The 16,743-nt window shown below is 45.3% G+C and overlaps 1 protein-coding gene across 1 annotated transcript in view; it reads right to left on the bottom strand.

Moving 5' to 3' along the window:
* Abca13 (ATP binding cassette subfamily A member 13) overlaps window positions 1–16,743 on the bottom strand; it is a 337,625-nt gene that overhangs the window by 141,694 nt on the left and 179,188 nt on the right. The window contains exons 42-43 of the mRNA XM_010624894.2: window positions 15,624–15,851; window positions 3,731–3,836 (exon numbers count right to left, since the gene is read on the bottom strand). Of these exons, the coding sequence (XP_010623196.1) occupies window positions 3,731–3,836; window positions 15,624–15,851 (334 nt within the window). The remainder of the gene's footprint in view (window positions 1–3,730; window positions 3,837–15,623; window positions 15,852–16,743) is intronic.

Raw genomic sequence — 16,743 nt, 5'->3', positions numbered from 1 at the left:
GGAACTGCAGGGGGAGAGGCAGGGCCATTTCAATCTGCTAAGTCAGGGATGGTCTAACAACAGCAGGACATTAACATGGGCTCACTTACAGGAAATGGAAAGTTGCCATAACAAAACTTACAAACAAGAGAGTGGCTGGAAATCAGTGGGCAGCAGGCAGAGGGGAGAAATCTGGAGTATGGGACAGAGAAGTATAGCTCCCCTAGGACAGAATAAGTAGAAATAGGAAAGTCAAAGACGCTGCCCATGAGGACTCAGAAGGAAGCCAAATGTCTTCCTCACCTGTCTACAAAGATGGGAAGAGTGGCTGATGTACCAAATGCCAAGTCCTAGTAAATGATCACACACACATACACACACATCCCAAAAAACAAGGAAGCCTGTTCCCTGCAAAGTAGTAAAGTAATACTCAGAAAGATATCCCAGTAAAGATTTGAAAACAACTGCCCTATATATTCTCAGAGAGCTGCAGAGTCCTTCAAACAGGAAAGAGAATTTAGACATTTACAAACCAACAAGAGCTAAAGAAGTGCATGACTAGCAGAGGTACCCCACAAGAAATGTTAAGGGTAGCCTTTCAAGTTGAAATGAAAGAATATTAGATAATAACTCACAGGCAGCTCAAGTAAAAAGTTCTCTAGTAAACATAAATGCATGGAGAAATATAAAATTAGTATCATTGCATTTTGTTTTGTATGCTACTTCATATTTTCTGCAGGATTTAAAAGCCAAAAATCATAAAAATAATATAAGCTTTGTTGGATATCTAATATGTAAAGATGTAATTTTATTCCAGTAGTAAAAGTTGATAGAGTACAGGTGTAAAGAAATAAAGATGTGTGTGTGATTGAAATTAAGTTAGTGCTAATTTAAGGTAATTATCACAACAAAAAGGGTATCATGCATAATTCCTTTGCTAAACAAAAATAAAATATTTGCACAATACACATAAAAGGAAATATGAACAAAACCAAGACATGTCATCAAAAAAGCATGAAAATTGATAGTGGAAGAAAAGAGAAATAGCTTTAAAGCATACAGAAAACAAAAAACAAAATGCAATGTAAGTGCTACTCTATGACAATTACCTTAAATATAAATGGATTAAAGTCTCCAATCAAAAGACATAAATTTGCAGCATTGCTTTAAAAAAACAGGATTCAACTATATGCTGTACACAAAAAGCCCACAGACATGTATATGCTAACAAGATGGGGAAAGATATTTCAGGTGAATAGTAATTGAAGAAGAACAGGGATAACTACACTATTATCAGACAAATAGGCTAAGGGGAAATTAGTTATAAGAGATGAAAAGTATTTTGCATAAAAGTCCTTATATAAAAGGTTCCGTTTATTAAAAACATTGATTCACCAAGAAGGTGTAACAATTATAAATACACTGAAACCAAACATCAGAGCTCCTAAACATGTGGAATAAATATCTAGAGAAATCAAAGTTGAATGCCACACTTCTACAATAGTAGTAGGAAACTTGAAGACCCATTTTCAAGGGTGGATAAAATAACCTGATAGAAAGCCAGGAAAGACACAGACAAGTAAACAGCACTGTAGGAAACATGTTAGTCATTGATATAATGAGGTTGCTCCATTTGAAGCAACAGTGGAGTGTGGTGGGACTTCTATCTAGAAAATATAAAGAAATCTCACAACTCAACAACAATAACAAAAGCAGCAAGGAAAAAAAAAACCCTGGCCCCATTCAGAAATGAGGAAAGAACTTTAACAAACATTTCTTCAAAGATTTGCTAATAGCTAGCAATTACACAGAAGAGATGTCCAGTATTAGGAATCATCAGTGTTAGTGAGGATACTGAGAAACCAGACCCCTCATCCACTGCTAGTGGGAATGTGAGGTGTAGACACTTTGGGAAAGTTCCTGGCAATTACTCAAGTGATTTAACAGATGAACCAGCAATTCCATTCCTAGAAACAGACAGATGAGCAAACATACATCCATGAAAACCAGCTTGCACATGAATATTCATAGCAGTATTGTAGTCATAATAGCAAGATATTGGAAACAACCCAAATGCCATCATTTGATGAAAGGATACAAATGTGTTACACATAAACAATAATAGAGTATTTTCTAGCCATCAAAGGAAATAAAGTCCTGATACCTGCTGTGTCAATAAACCTTGCATAACTTCTACTGAGTGAAGAAGCTAGTTGCAAAAGACCATATCTGTTATGGCTTGTATCTGGATGTCCCTCCAAAGCCTCACACAGTCATAGATGGTGGCTTTTTCAAAGTTTGTGGTGCTAGGATTAAGGACCTATGATTACTAGGTTAGTCAACTGATCAGTTTGACATGGTTCTGGGTGTGAGGGCTACCCAATGTAAGGTAGCACCTAGATAGAATGTAAAGGGGCAGAAAGAAGCTACTCTTGTCACTTGTCACTTACTGCTTGCTGCTTCCTGCCTTCTGCCTTCCATTGACTGTTTCTCATCTGCGATGCTTGTCTGCCATGCTTCCCTGCCTTGGAGCCAGCCAAACCTCTACACACTGTGAGCAAAATAAGCCCTTTCCCCTTTAACTTTGGATGTCAGTTATTTTGTCTCAGCAACAAGAAAAAGCAACTATGACAATATCTATAATGCCATTTATATAAAATGTCCAGAAGAGGCAAATCTACAGAAATAGGAAGTATGTCAGAGGTTTCCTGAGGCTGGGGGGAACTCTGAGGCAACTGAGGCAACTCTACATGGTGCAGAGTGGAGATTCTTTTGGGGGGTAATGAAAAAGGTCTAACATTGATAATGGTGGGAAGGGCAAAAAAACTATAAAAGTCAATGAACTGCACACTTAAAATGTAGGGTATGAGAATTATACCTTAAGAAAGCTGTTTAAAAAGAAAATATGCTTGATATAATCATTAGAGAACTGTAAAGTAAAGCTGCAATGAGAAATCAACTAAACATCAATTCTGAAGACAGATAAATAGACAATAGATAGAAGATAGAGAGATAGACAGACAAAGATAACCAAACTTCATTACAGCAAGGGTTGGAAAGCAAAGAGAGAAATTACAACATTCAAACAGCTGAATACACCAAGCATCTACTAAAAATATTGTAGTCTATTTAATCCTAGTAACATTCCTGGGTGAGTTCCTGACTCACCCTGTCTGCCCTCCAGTCCGGCTTGCTGAGCCACTGCTGATTAACACGCAAGGCACCATGCTGAATCAGAGCTGCAGTCGCACCCCAGAAGCCAAGCCTGGATTCTCTCCAGCTGTTAAGGCTGACAGGAGGCAGTCTGAGCACAAAAGACAGGGTCTCTGGGGACGGAGCCCCGTGAAAGCAAACACACATGTGGTAGTTTCTTAAACCACATTAACTCACCACTGCCTGCCCAGCATCTGCACACAACAGACAGGCCAGGAATGCAGACTGCAATGGTTAGTTGACCTTGCAGGGAAAATGAGATGAACAGTCTTAGCTGTTCCTTGCGCAATTTCTGACACAGTAAGTCAAGATCTACAGAAAAGATGAAACAAAACCTCTCCCATAAACACACAGCCACCTTTCTCAAGCCAGGACAAACCCCAAACTTCCTGTATACTCACTCACAAATTCACTGGTTGCCCGTTCCACCACACACTGGTCAGTCAGGGATGCCATACAACCTCTGAACCTAAGGCTGCCAGCCAAGGCTGGGACCCTGGGTCCTGCAGCAGAAATGTGAGACCCTGCTTGTACTTACAGGAGCTGGGCGATGGTCCAGCAGGTCTCTGGGTCTGAGGCTCTGACTTGGTGCTTAGGGCAACGTGTGATTTCTTGTTGGAATCTTCCAAAAGCATCAAAAACACCTGTTTGAAATTTTAAAAACTAATAATCATACAAGTACAGCATAATATTTTGTTTTTCCATATTGCATTTCTTTTCTTTCGTCTCAATCACCCACCCAGATCAAGCAAGAGCAGCCACCAAGAGCCCCATATTTCACTCCATTCAACAGGTATAAACTGAGGCCAGCACACTGTTCTGCGGGCTGCCTGTAAGGTGCAAAGATGAGCGATACCTGATCCTGAACCTCAGCACCCACGCACGCTGTGCTGGCTGAAGTTCATCGAAGCCACAAAGAGCAACAGGCAAGGAGAGGCAGGTAATACCCAGCATCTCTCACTGAGCTCAAGTCTGTAGCTCACTGTGCTAGCACTGTGGAAATGCAGAGGCGAATCAGCCAGTAAGCTCGGGAGTCACATGTTTAAGGAGTTTATGTAGGACAGATGGGATCGGTCCATAAAGATCTCCATGAAACAGGTGCTCCACAGGCTGCAGTGTGCCGTGTCCCTACAGCTGTTGACTTGAGCCACTTGTGCAAAGTCACTACTCCACTTAGCTACTGTCAGAAGCAGAGGCCCAGCCCCCACGTGTTCAGATTCAGAAACTAGCGAGATTATGGGGAAGTGGGAGAGTGTAACCAAGCTGAGGAGGTCGAGGTGGCAGAGAACACGGAAGCCCATGCACTGCTCCTGGACATGTGGTAAGAATTTAAGAGGAGATGGGGAGAGAACCTGATGTACACACTGGGCCAAGCCTAGCATGCTGGACGCTTTGGTCCATGCACAGTCAAAGGGGGCCTCGGCCATGCAGTAACTCAGCACCATGATCACTCTGGGCCAGCTCAGGTCTGCAGGCATAGGACACAGCTCTCCCGAGTGCATGGTGCAAAGGGCTCTGTCCAGACTCGGGAAGTACACACTAACTATGCTATCATTCTTGTCCTCTGCTAAGATCCACGCCAATCCACCATGGCCAGGCACCAGGGAGGTCCCTGGCACCGTTACTGTCCCCTTTCATGTCATCTGTGCAGTGTGTCCATCCTTCCCACCTCTGCACCAAGTTCAGGGGCCCGGGCCCTGTCCCTGGTCTCCCTTCAGGGCACTCTTGCCAGCTGGGTCTCATCTCCATCCTGACTCCCTAAACAAGCATGAGGCTGACTGTCACTAGGTGTCATACAGGGGCAGCCTGGAGAGAGCAGCAGGAGCAAGCCAGCCTTCAGGGAGAGGCCCTCCACCTCTGCATGTGGCTAATTAGCTCAGACAGAGTCCCACCAGGGAGAACCTGCATCCACAGCACTGTGAAGGTCAGGACGTTCATTAGACCAGATGCCGTTTCCTGCACTGGGAAGTCAACACCCTTTTTGGATTCCCTGCAAGCACAGAGGAAAAGCTGCAAACTTCACTACTGTTGCAAACAGGAATGATGAAGGTAATGATTACAACAGCATTTCTGAGTGTGGCCAGCCGTGCGACCTTGAAGGAATTATTTCACCACTCTGTGGTGTAGTCCCTGCCGTGCTCAATGAAAGTACGAAGAGATGATTATAGGGTTGGTACAAGCAGTACACAAATTTGTAGGGAGAGGATGAGAACCGTGCCAGCATGCAGCTTGCCTCTGGTCCTGGCGCAGCCAAAGGAGGTGCACGAGACAGTTCACCATCCGGTCCCTGCCTCATGCCCGGAAGTAAGGGTGCTCCCTGGGCTTGCTGCAGCAACTGTGCTCCTAGTGCATTTATAAAGCATGCAGAAGCATTCACCCAGGGTGTTCACAGAGAATGAAATGAGAAACAACAGAAAGTGTGGGTCAAGAATTGCTCACATGGAGTAAAATCTTTCTTGTAAACTGTCTTAAATTGAATTTTTATTGAATGGTCTTGTACAACTAAAAATGTCATAAAGTATATTTTGATAACAAAGGGTGAAATTTTAAATAACAATCTTTATCTTGCTGTGTCTCATCCTTTCACTATTGGGGATTGAACCCAGGGCCTTGGCACTGAGCTACACCCTTACCCCCTTTTTCATTTTTTTCACTATGAAACAGGGCCTAAGTCCCAAAATTGCCCAGAGTCAACTGGAACTCGCCGTTCTCCTGCTTCAGCTTCCCACAGTGCTAACTTCATAGGCATGCACCACCATGTCCAGCTTTTGATCTCATTTGTTTGGTGTTTTGAGACAGGATCTCGCTATGCAATTCAGGCTGATCTTGAACTCACTACGTAGCCCAGGCGGGTCTTGAACTTGCAGCGATCCATGCCTGCCAAGAGCCACCTCTGCAGCTTCCAAGAACACGGGACTGGAGCAGAAACCCCCAGGTCTTACAAGATGAAAACACGGGTTGCTGCAGTTCAGAGTCCAGAGGGCTGAGCGCTACGCTAGGAAGAATTTTGTCCTTTTCCTACGTCCCTCTCCTGCCCTCCTAAAAGGCTGTGCCTGTGTGTGAGTGAATGTGTGTGTATCATCTGTGTGCACTCCATTATCTCACAGATCGGTAGAGGAGGAATCAGAACAATTACAATACAGGATATGATGTGTCTAAGAATTTCTTCAATTTGCACATCAAACATGAAAAGGAAATCTAAAAGAACGGGAGTGTATTGAGTGGCATCTAGTGGTGATCTCCCTGAACTGCAGGCACACTAACCAGGAGCCTCTGAGTAATTCAAGAAAATGTCCCAGTGGCCCCAACACACACAGGACCAAGAAAGGTCACACTTTTCAAAAGCGAGATGACATTGTTTGGGCTCTTAAGACTTTGCCCTGTAATTTTCATATGAAAGGGAAGCAGTCAGCTTGGTCAGTGAGTTCTTAAAGAACCCTACTAGCTGGAATACAGAGGAAAATGCATACAAAGATTCCCACCATTCCACTGAGTTTTGGAAAACAAAGTTCCACACTCTGGTTTTAAAATATTCTTTGTGATCTGGTACATATTTTCTACCAAGGCTTCATCTGTACTTGAAGGCTGAATCTTCATAATAATTTTGAGATAGCCATCGTAGGATAGCTTTTTATTTCATTTGTACAATTATCAGAAGATGCAAAATACTGTAAAACTTCACTATGGATGAGACTACGAAAGACCTCCCAACACAAATGAAACACTGCAAAAGAGAAAGAAGGCTGAGCAATTGTGACCAGAGTCCCAAATTCGGATGAGATGTCCCTGCACCTCTAGCCTCCGTGCGATCTCAGCTGGTAGCACAGGCTCATCGTTCACTCTTGAGAACCCCAGCTATGAGTGCAGGCACAGCATCTTCCACTGGCTTCTACCTCAATGGGCCACCGCCCGCTCGACTGGACCAAGTGGAACCGACGCCTTGCCTCCCTCCTACAGAAGAGTCAGAGCCTCGGTCGGCTTCAGTCCCAGGGTTTGCATTTCTCTGGAACGAGCTCACACATCTCAGGGCCAACGTCAGTCACACTGGCCCAAGTATTTCTATTATTCTTAGCAATAAATTTATCACAAGACATGAATAAGAATGAAGCGGTGACTTTAAATCTCCAAGACACTGGCATGAAAACAATGTGTAATTCTACTTCCCAGAAAAACGTGGCTTTAAACACAATGCCTGTGGGATTTCTGCTTTCTTTGTAGGAAATGATAAATTTAAGAGTTCAGGGATTCTTCACTGGGGACTCAGGTGTCCTTAATCTAAAAGAGCTGCAGGGTCCGAGTCTTTGTGATGCCCAGCGCCGCGCCAACACCAATGACTGCGCCATCAATCCTGCGGCTGCTGCCCGGCATCTGTGCGCTCTGTGGAAAGGGCACCCGTCAAGCACTGTCAGAGCCCGGCATGCTCCACACTTACAGTGTCACCATCTGGATGACACCCCGAGGATGCGTGGTGCAAGGTGCCTCTTTTCTAAGGTGCTGGAGAAACTGATGAGGCTGGAAACGTCCACAAGACAGTGACAGCGGTGGCCGGATGCATGAGGACATCAGCAGAGGAAGACATCTGAACGGCGGCCGAGACGGGGCACAGGCTGTGTCTTTCAGTTTGCCCAACATGACAGCTTTGGTTTTCATGAGTGAACGATGAATCTGTGCAAAGAGCTGAGATCGTAAGGAAGTGACAGGTGCAGGAAAATCTCATCCAAATGTGGGACTGTGGGCAGCGCTGTTCCCCAGAGGTGTCGTGTGGCACAGCAGTGCATGCAGTGAGGGTCACTGCTGGACAGGGACTCGAATGAGTGCCCCTGCCACTGCCACTGTTGTTGCCATGGTAACCACAGACAACACAGGCACAGCTGACACCTCCAGTGTCAGGGAGTAAAATGGGCCCTGCTGGGCTAAAATCCAGGGCACAGACAGGCACTCCTGGCCACAACATGCTGGCTGGCAACACCCCCTACCCTCGAAGCCCATCTCCTCAGGGCTGCTCTGCTGTGGCATCAACGTCCCCAGCCTGAGCTTCCTGCATCCCTTTCTAAATATAAAAGCCAACTCGTTTCCCTTTTTTTATTTTTAACTTTTCATCATATACATTTGCAATTCATAGTGACTGCCCAGAGCCTGGGGGCTGATACGTGCTCATATCACATCATGATCTGCGTTATTCTTCTCGCCCATCCTCTCCTCTCCCTCCTGCTCCACTCCCCTTTCCCACCTCTAGAGTCTGCCTGTTTCTTAATAGGTCTCTTTTATTTTGCTCCTTTAATGATTTATATTTGGGGTAATCTCATATTGGAGAAACTGTACGATATTTAACCTTGTGGGTCTGATTTATTTCACTGAACATTATGGTCTCAGGTTGCATCCATTTTCCCCCAAATGCCTCAAGTTTATCCTTCTTTATGGTGGAGTAGTGCTCCTCTGTGTATAAATGTCACCCTTTCTTTTTGTGTTCATCTGTCGATGGACTTCTGGGTCTTTTCCAGGATTTGGCTGTTAAGAGTTGTGCTGCTATACACATGGGTGTGCATGGGTCACTCTAATATGATGGCTTCTCTGACTTATGGTTCAGATCTAGAATGTTCTTCCAAAGGCTCACACCTCCGTCAGTGGGGCTGCCAGAAGAGGACTTGATCATGAGGGGCCTGACTTCAGTGGATGAAACCATCTGTAATTTGATAACATTGTAGAAACGTACGAGGCAGGGCCTGGGTGAAGGGCATGACCCTGGAGACTACAGCTGGTCCCTGGCCCCTGCCCCTGTGGCTCTTCACTCTCTGCTTCCAGCCACTGTGAGGTGAGCAACTTTCCTCCACCAGGCCCACTTGCCTTGATTCTTCCCCTTCACCACAGGCCTAAAAGCAACAGAGCCACCTGCCCATGGACTGAAGCCTCTGAAACCATGAGCCAAAATCAGTCATTCCTCCCTTCAGGTGTTTTTCTCAGGTGTTTGGTTATGAAAACATGTGCAGCCATTGCTCAGGATTCTGGGTTACACTTTTGCTCTTACAGACACTATAGGAACAAAAGGTATGAGCAGGCACACATGAATTCTCAGAAACTGTTCCCTGGTAGTAAAAAAATAAAAATCCATTAATCCCTATTCTGGATTTATTTTCATCCAAAGCTTAGCTTCTACCTCAAACGTGCTGTATGGGGCAGAACTGTGAGTGGTGCAGCCAGGAACTGGCATCCAGAACCCTCCTGGCAAAGACGCAGAGGGGTCCCGTCACCTGTCCTGCTCACTCCGCAAGCTGCATCTGCAGAAAGTGCCCGCCTCAGGCAAGTGACCTGCCCTTCCTGGAATGAGATCAGAAACTCAGAAGTATTAAAAATGCACTACTGAAACACGGTCTGCGTGATGCCAGGAACTTCTGTCTCTGTACATACAGCCAAGTCTCCAGCTCTCCCGGGTTCCCAGGCCCCAGACTAAGTAAACGTCATCTTTGCCAATGTCTTCCTGAGGTCCAAGTGTTTGAGTAAAATGAAGAAATCCCTTAATAAAATTAAGGCCTGATCCGGTTTTAAACTATCAACTTTCCTGGCTTGGGAGGCGCAGGGACTGCGCTGTGTAAGAAATTCACTGTCGTTTTAGAGATGTGCCTTCCAGCTACAGAAACAGAGCCAGAAGAGCTGCTTGGCAGGTCCTCCCTGCCCCAGTGAAACCATGAGGCTAAATGCAGATGAACAAAGGGACACCACACAGAGCGCCACAGCAACCGCGCGGGCTGCGGGTCGATAACAGATGGAGGAGAGCAAAGCCAGTGCTTGCCAAGTGTGAAGATGCAAAACCGACAGAGACAGACACATTGAGACTATGCCAAACAAAAGAGAATTCTTCATGGGCACTTAATCTTCTTCCAATTTAACATATCTTTCTCAAACAGATCTAAATGCACTGTAATATTACATCTGCTGAATTTCATGTTCAGTTTAAGTACCCCAGATTCTTTATGTCTATGGTTGTCTTGAGACAGGGGATTTCTTTTTTAACATCTGGGCATGTGTGAGACAGAAAAAGAGAGGTATATGAGATCTGATAAATCAATATTTATTTAGGGCCTGTTCTGTGCCGAGCACGCACGACATAGAGAAGGTGGAAATTGCTCCCAGAAATCAGAGGAGCACGTTTTACACTTCCAAAGTGATCGAACGGCTTGTTCTGTTACTCCTGACCGGCTTTGTTATTGGGGTGACTAACAGCAAGGGCATGAATCCTAGGTAAAGAGAAAATAATTTGCAAAGGCAAGGTACATGGATGAATTATTCCCCCCAAGAAAGGAACAAGCACAGAAACCTTCTGCATTTGGACTGTGGTGGTCTGCAGCTCCGCTGTGTGGTTCCACAGCTCTGTGAATTTTTCAAATTCATAGAAAGGATTTATCTATGCGCAATTAAAACAAATGGATGGGTGATGGATAGATAATTTCTTAGAAAAGAAAGGATTGAGAAATGTTCAAAAGTAACACGGTTGGAAAAAGGATGAATAAACACAAATATTTTGGAGAACAGAAGACTGTAATGAAATAATGTCAAAGGAATATAACATGAAAAGAATTCTTAGAAGTTACACTGTAGTGAAATATCTATGGATAAAGGGGGATTAAAACACAGCTATGCTGAAGCTCAGAAGGTACCATTGCACCTTTATTTTGGGTATAAATAATAGTAAATATATTGGTAAGTCCTCACTTTGTATAGTACCTAGAAATCTGTAATCTAAACTGTTGTGTATTATTTGACCTAAATAAAAGCAATACATGGAATTTTTAAAAAAGAGGTATGGTTTTTTTTATAGAATGGAGTACTATTCAGCCATTCAAAAGATAGAGTCGAGACATTTCCAGGTGAGTGGATGCATCTTGAGACCATACTCTTTAGTGAAATAAATTGGACATACATGTGTAAATATCACGTTGCCTCTCTGTTGTGAGAAACTGAAAGTGCAGATACAGGCCAAAATATACAACAGATATTGTGAAATAGGAAGAAACTGTTCGAAGTTATACCAAGTGTGAGATAGTTTGGTAATAATTAAAATGTTTTATGCAAAAAACTATGGTATTATTAGGAAATGAGATAGAATAGCAGCAATTGATAATATATTCTTTTAAGATCATGATACAGTGTACTTCCCATTACTAATCTAATTGTTTTTGCTACAAAAAGTTATTTTTTCATAGAACTGTTTTTATATTTTCTTATTAGTATCTACTTGTACTACATTAAGATAAAATTTAATTTAAAAAATAAAAAATTTTTGAAGTGAAGATGATAAAGAACCTGAGACTCAAATTATCAGAGTACAAACAGCCTACGAAACACTGGCCACAGGCCCTAGCAGGTGCCTCACAGCCTCCAAATCCATGAGCTGAATAAACCTCCTCCCCTACAGAGTACTCAACCTCAGGTCTTTTGTTACAACAACAGTACATGGACCAGGACGCCTGTCCAACTGAAGGACTGGAAGCTGCCTGAATGCCACACACCTCACCATGAGTGTCTTCCCCTCAACCTGTCCCGTCCCTGGTTTTCCATGATTCCCGGTTAACAATCAAGCACACTGTGCATGGGAGGCTGTTCTAGGGGTCGATGGTACGAAGTCAGGACTCCAGGCCTGCTGCTCTGAGTCCCCTCCATTCCCCATCCTGTACAGACAGCACAGAGGACCCAATCTTCAGGGTCCACCCAAGCTAGGCCCTTGGAGGCAGTCACCAGCACCTGGGGATGTGAGAAGAAAACATGAAACCTTACTTCCTGTTTCCAGGTGGAACCGGAAAGACGTGGTTGCCACTGGGTCCTCACTGGCTTCCATTTCTGTGGGTTGCAGCTTTCTGTGTCCTGCATAACTGGGTTTTTCCATTGATTCACCCCGTTTTTACTAAAATAGCACTTATGAAGAAGACAGGTGCTTAGAATAATCCTGCTGCTGCTCTAAGTACGACAAGCCAAGAAAACCCAGGAACAGCAGGGCTGCCTTTTCTCTCACTCCTGGGAGCTCTTTGTTTTCATCTTAGATGCGACAAAACATCTAACTTGAATTGAGAACCTGAAACATGCAGGGAAGGGAAACAAGCATGAGGAGGAATAGAATCATTCACTTCCGTTTCTAAGCCTTTCGCTAAATGGCATAAAGCCTCGCACTTCTCAGCCCTCTCCTGGAGATAACGCAGATCAGTCATGTCAACCCCAAGAATTAACTGAGTGTTTAGGAGCTGAGCAACTGCCCAGAAGATAAAGGCTCTCTTTGCCGTTATTTTTCTGAGAAGCTTAAATTCATAAAATATTCAAGGCAAGCATTCCATAAAATTTCACTTTTCCTAATGATAGATGCTAAGCAGATTCTAGAAGTCACTTGTTCACTAGCAATATGATGCCACACATCTGAAAGGAACATTCCTTCTTCCTGACACACAAAGCACCCTGTGAAGAGATAAATACATCTACATGATTTATTACGGGGGTGAGTCTGTGATCCACTAACAGGTGTGCTCTATCCAGGAGAGCTGAGCCGGGTTTACACGAGCTCTGTGTCCCCACAGAGCCCAGGAGCTTGGGGACACATATGATTTATACCTACAGGCACCCCATACCTGGCAGGTCCTGATCCACCCAGAGGAGACAGAGAAGGACACTCATGTGACAGCTCCTCTCCTGTTATGGCTGTGTCTCCATGTCCCCCACCCCAGAGCCTTATGTGATCATCACTGGGGCTGTTTCAGTGGCGTCTAGATCTAGAGTGTGTGACGCTAGGATTGACTCATGGGGCAGTGGTAGGATAGAGGGTGCTAGGATTAAGGTATGAGTGCTGCCCCCCTCCGAGTAGCCTGGATAAGATATAAGGGACAGAAAGAGCTGTGGTCACCTGTTGTTGCTCTGCTGCCTTCTGCCTGCCATGAACTGTTTCTCCTCTGCCACACCACCCTGCCTTGGAGCCAGCCAACTGTGGACTGAAACCTCTACAAACTGTGAGCCAAATAAACTTCTTCTCCTTTAATTTGAGTGTTGGGTATTTCGTCCCAGCAACAATAAATGTAACTATAACACCTTCCAGTGCAAAAGAGATCATTCTACTTTTCCTTTCCAAGTAACCCGGGATGGTGATGCAGCTCTCAAAGCTGGCACTGCTATGAGCCCAAAGAGAAATGCTTCTCTGTCTGCAGTTTTGGGGGACAGGGTGACCTGTGTGGCAGGTACATCATTTAATTACACTGCCACTCTGCAGAGATGATGACAACATCATACGCCACACCACTGCAGGTAAGAATTGCTGGCTGCTTGTGTGTGTGTGTGTGTGTGTGTGTGTGTGGTATTGAGCTATTTTCCTATTTTTATTGTGAGACAGAGTCTAAGTCACTCAGTTGCCCAGTCTTGGCTCAAATTTGCAGTTGACTCATAGAAATGAAAATTGAAAAATACCAACCAAACAAAATAGACAGCAAGCAAACAAAACAGTTGAAATATTAAGTTACAGAACTTGGGGGAATGCAACGCATTCTAAGTGGTTGGTAATACTACGAATCTCTCTGTGAGCCACCATCTCTCAGGTGTAAGCTGGAGCTGGTACCACCAACTTGGGACTTTGGAGGACGCCTGAGCCCTCTCCCTGTGAGCAGAGTCCCACAGTGTTCCGGGAGGATGGGCTTCCTGGTGGACACCGAAACTGAAAGGCGTCCGATTCTCATAGGTGAGATGGCGACGTGTTTGTATATCACCTGTGCACATCATCCTGCACACTCTAACCCCTCTAGACTGCTGCTGACAGCAGATAGCATGCAGACTGCATGTGAATGACGGCTGGACTGTGCTGCTCGGGGAATGGGCAGGGAGGACGAATCTGTACATGTCATACAGGTGCAACTTTCTTTTGTGACTACTTTCAAACTACAGTCCATTGAATCCAGAGGCAGGACTTGCAGATATGAAAACCAAAGTAAACATTTTTCCTATGCAAACTGTGCATACTTAAGACAGCAAAATATTAACAGTAACTACTAATAAAATAGAAATATTGTAACTGTACATTGTAATAAAAGTTCTGTGAAAGTGATTACACTTTCTCAAAATAGTTTACTGTTCCATAGCACTTGTTTCTTTGTTTGCCTGTTTGTTTTGAAGAACTGGGGACAGACCCCAGGGCCTTTGCACTGAGCTGCATATCCAGTGCCTTGTGATCTTGAAACAGTGCCTCACCAAGATGCTAAATTGCCCAGTCTGGGCTCACATTTGGTATCCCCCTGCCTCAGCCTCCCACAGCGTTGTGATCACAAGTGTACACCACCACACCTGGCTGTGTGCCATATTTTTGACTATGGGTGACTTCCCCATGACTGGCCACATAGAAAACTGACTGTTCTCCTGAGTCTCAAACCCAGAGGTGTGTTTTCCACAACAGCCACTGAAATACAGCTGAGCAAGCAGACTTCAACTGAGGACTGCAGTATTTTTAACTGTTATTCATGTTTCTAGTGTCAGTTACGTGTGAAGAAACAATTAGGTGCTACTGTTATATGTGAAACTGGTGAATGAGAGAAACTGCTCCAAAATTCTTTCCAGATTTTTTTTTAAGCCGGGGATCGAACTAAAGCAGCAGCACCACTAAGCTAAATCCCTGGCCCTTTCCAGATTATTTTTTACTTGCATTTGTAGTGCATGATTTTAAAAACTGTAGCGCTTTCTGTAGACAATGGCAATGTAAACAAAAATTCAGCTTCAGCTCCACAGAGGAGGCCTGAGGACCCACACGGGGCCATCTCCGGCCCTGGAGGAGGTCCTGGAGTCTTGGTCCTGGTGGCTGGGTGTTGGCAGGGACCACAGAAGTATGTGGACTGCTCGGCACAGCCCAGGGCAGGGGAAGGGACTCAGGGGTCTCATGGGAGCTGGCCCTCATCAGCTGATTCTGCATGATGCCCTCTCACCTCCGCCCTTTACACAGCACGGGCCACAGCACCAAGATGATAGGAGACCACAGTGAAGGAGCAGGCAGAGGACATACCACTGGCCAGCAACCCAGTGCTGAAGTTGGGCTGCCTGATGATGCTGGATTCAACACCAGAGCTCTCAGATGTAAAAATGCTATTTCCTAAGCTGGGCACAGTGATGCACACCTGTAGTCCCTACACTCTGGAGGCTGAGGCAGGAGGACTCCCATGAGTTTGAGCCCAGCCTGGGCTCTTCAGTGAGTTCAAGGCCAGCCTGCACTACACAGGGAGGCTGCATCTCAAAAATAAATGCTATTTCCCATAAACTGTAGTCACCTGTCAGGCTATTAAATTTGGCATTTGGCTTCCATTGTTTCTGGTACTAAGAGGGATTCTGAAACCACAGAAACCCCAACCCTCTACCCATATCTCTTCCCCAAGGCAGTGTGGCCCTGAAAACATCGCCCACAGAGCATGCTCCAGGTCCCTCGGTACCTCTTCCAAGGTGGGAGCTGAGACTCCATAGCCCGCAAGGTGCAGAGGCTGCAGGTTCTGGTCCAGGGCCTGGAAGAGCCCCTTGAAGCAGGCCTTGTCTGTGTTCTGGGGGATGGTGTAGGTCAGCTCGTGCCCACTGCTGCCTCTGAGGACGGCTCGTGGGATGCAGACCTGAATCAGGGCTGTGAGGCGAGCTGTGTGCTTGGGATCAGCCTCCGGTGCAGAGGGCTGTGAGAAGAAAACCAAGCAAACACCAGGAAGGTCAGTGTAAACCCACACCAGCAAAGTCACATATGCTTATGAGCACATTACTGTAGAATTCCACCACCAAACTTGAGTGCAATACTGTGTTTAGGCAACAAGCATTTCGATGATATGTTATATATTTTCGCCCTTTCTCCTTGCATTTGTGATATGTTCAGTACTGGCTGTTGAGCCCAGGACCTTCACACTCAGCTACATCCCAACTCTCTGAGTCAGGGTCTCACTAAGTCGTCCAGGCTAGGCTCAAACTTGTGACCTTCCAGAGCACTGGGATGACAGGCATGTGCCACCATACCCAGCAACTTCTTTTCTAAAATGTAAATCCACAACCTTAAACCTGGCCGGGCGAGACCCCATGCCCAGCTCGGTTACGAGCACACTGAAGCAGCTTCCAGGGCTCTGTGTTCCTGAGCTGATCTGCTTCCCTGTGAAAGACACACAGAGACCTAAATCCTAGCCCTCCGCTGGGAGGAAATAGGGAGGAGACTTCATACGAGGGAGACAAGGCCTCCCACCCAAGGAAGAAAGGAGTCTCCTCTACTCAGGTCTGCAAGATGCTCATATTTACCCTGGGCTAGGAGGAAACAAATTGGAACCATGGCCAGAGGTTGCTAGTTTAGATCGGAAATGTCCCCCAAATGCTTGTGTGTTCAGAAGTGGAAGGTGAGTAGATCCTGGGACATAATCGGGGATCCACCTAGGGATGAGTACAGTGCTGAATGTGCTGCTAGGAGGTGGGGCCTGGTGGAGAAGCTGAATCATGGGAATACCTGGAAGGGGACCCAGTACCTGTCTCTTTCTCTTTCTCTCTCTCTCTCTCTCTCTCTCTCTCTCTCTCTCTCTCTCTCTCTCTCTC

This window comes from Fukomys damarensis, unplaced genomic scaffold (genome assembly GCF_012274545.1).
Source record: "Fukomys damarensis isolate Sample0158 unplaced genomic scaffold, DMR_v1.0_HiC HiC_scaffold_17, whole genome shotgun sequence".
NCBI classification, from domain to species: domain Eukaryota; kingdom Metazoa; phylum Chordata; class Mammalia; order Rodentia; family Bathyergidae; genus Fukomys; species Fukomys damarensis.
Note: the sequence above shows the minus strand (reverse complement) of the source record. Positions and strands in the feature narration are given on the sequence as shown.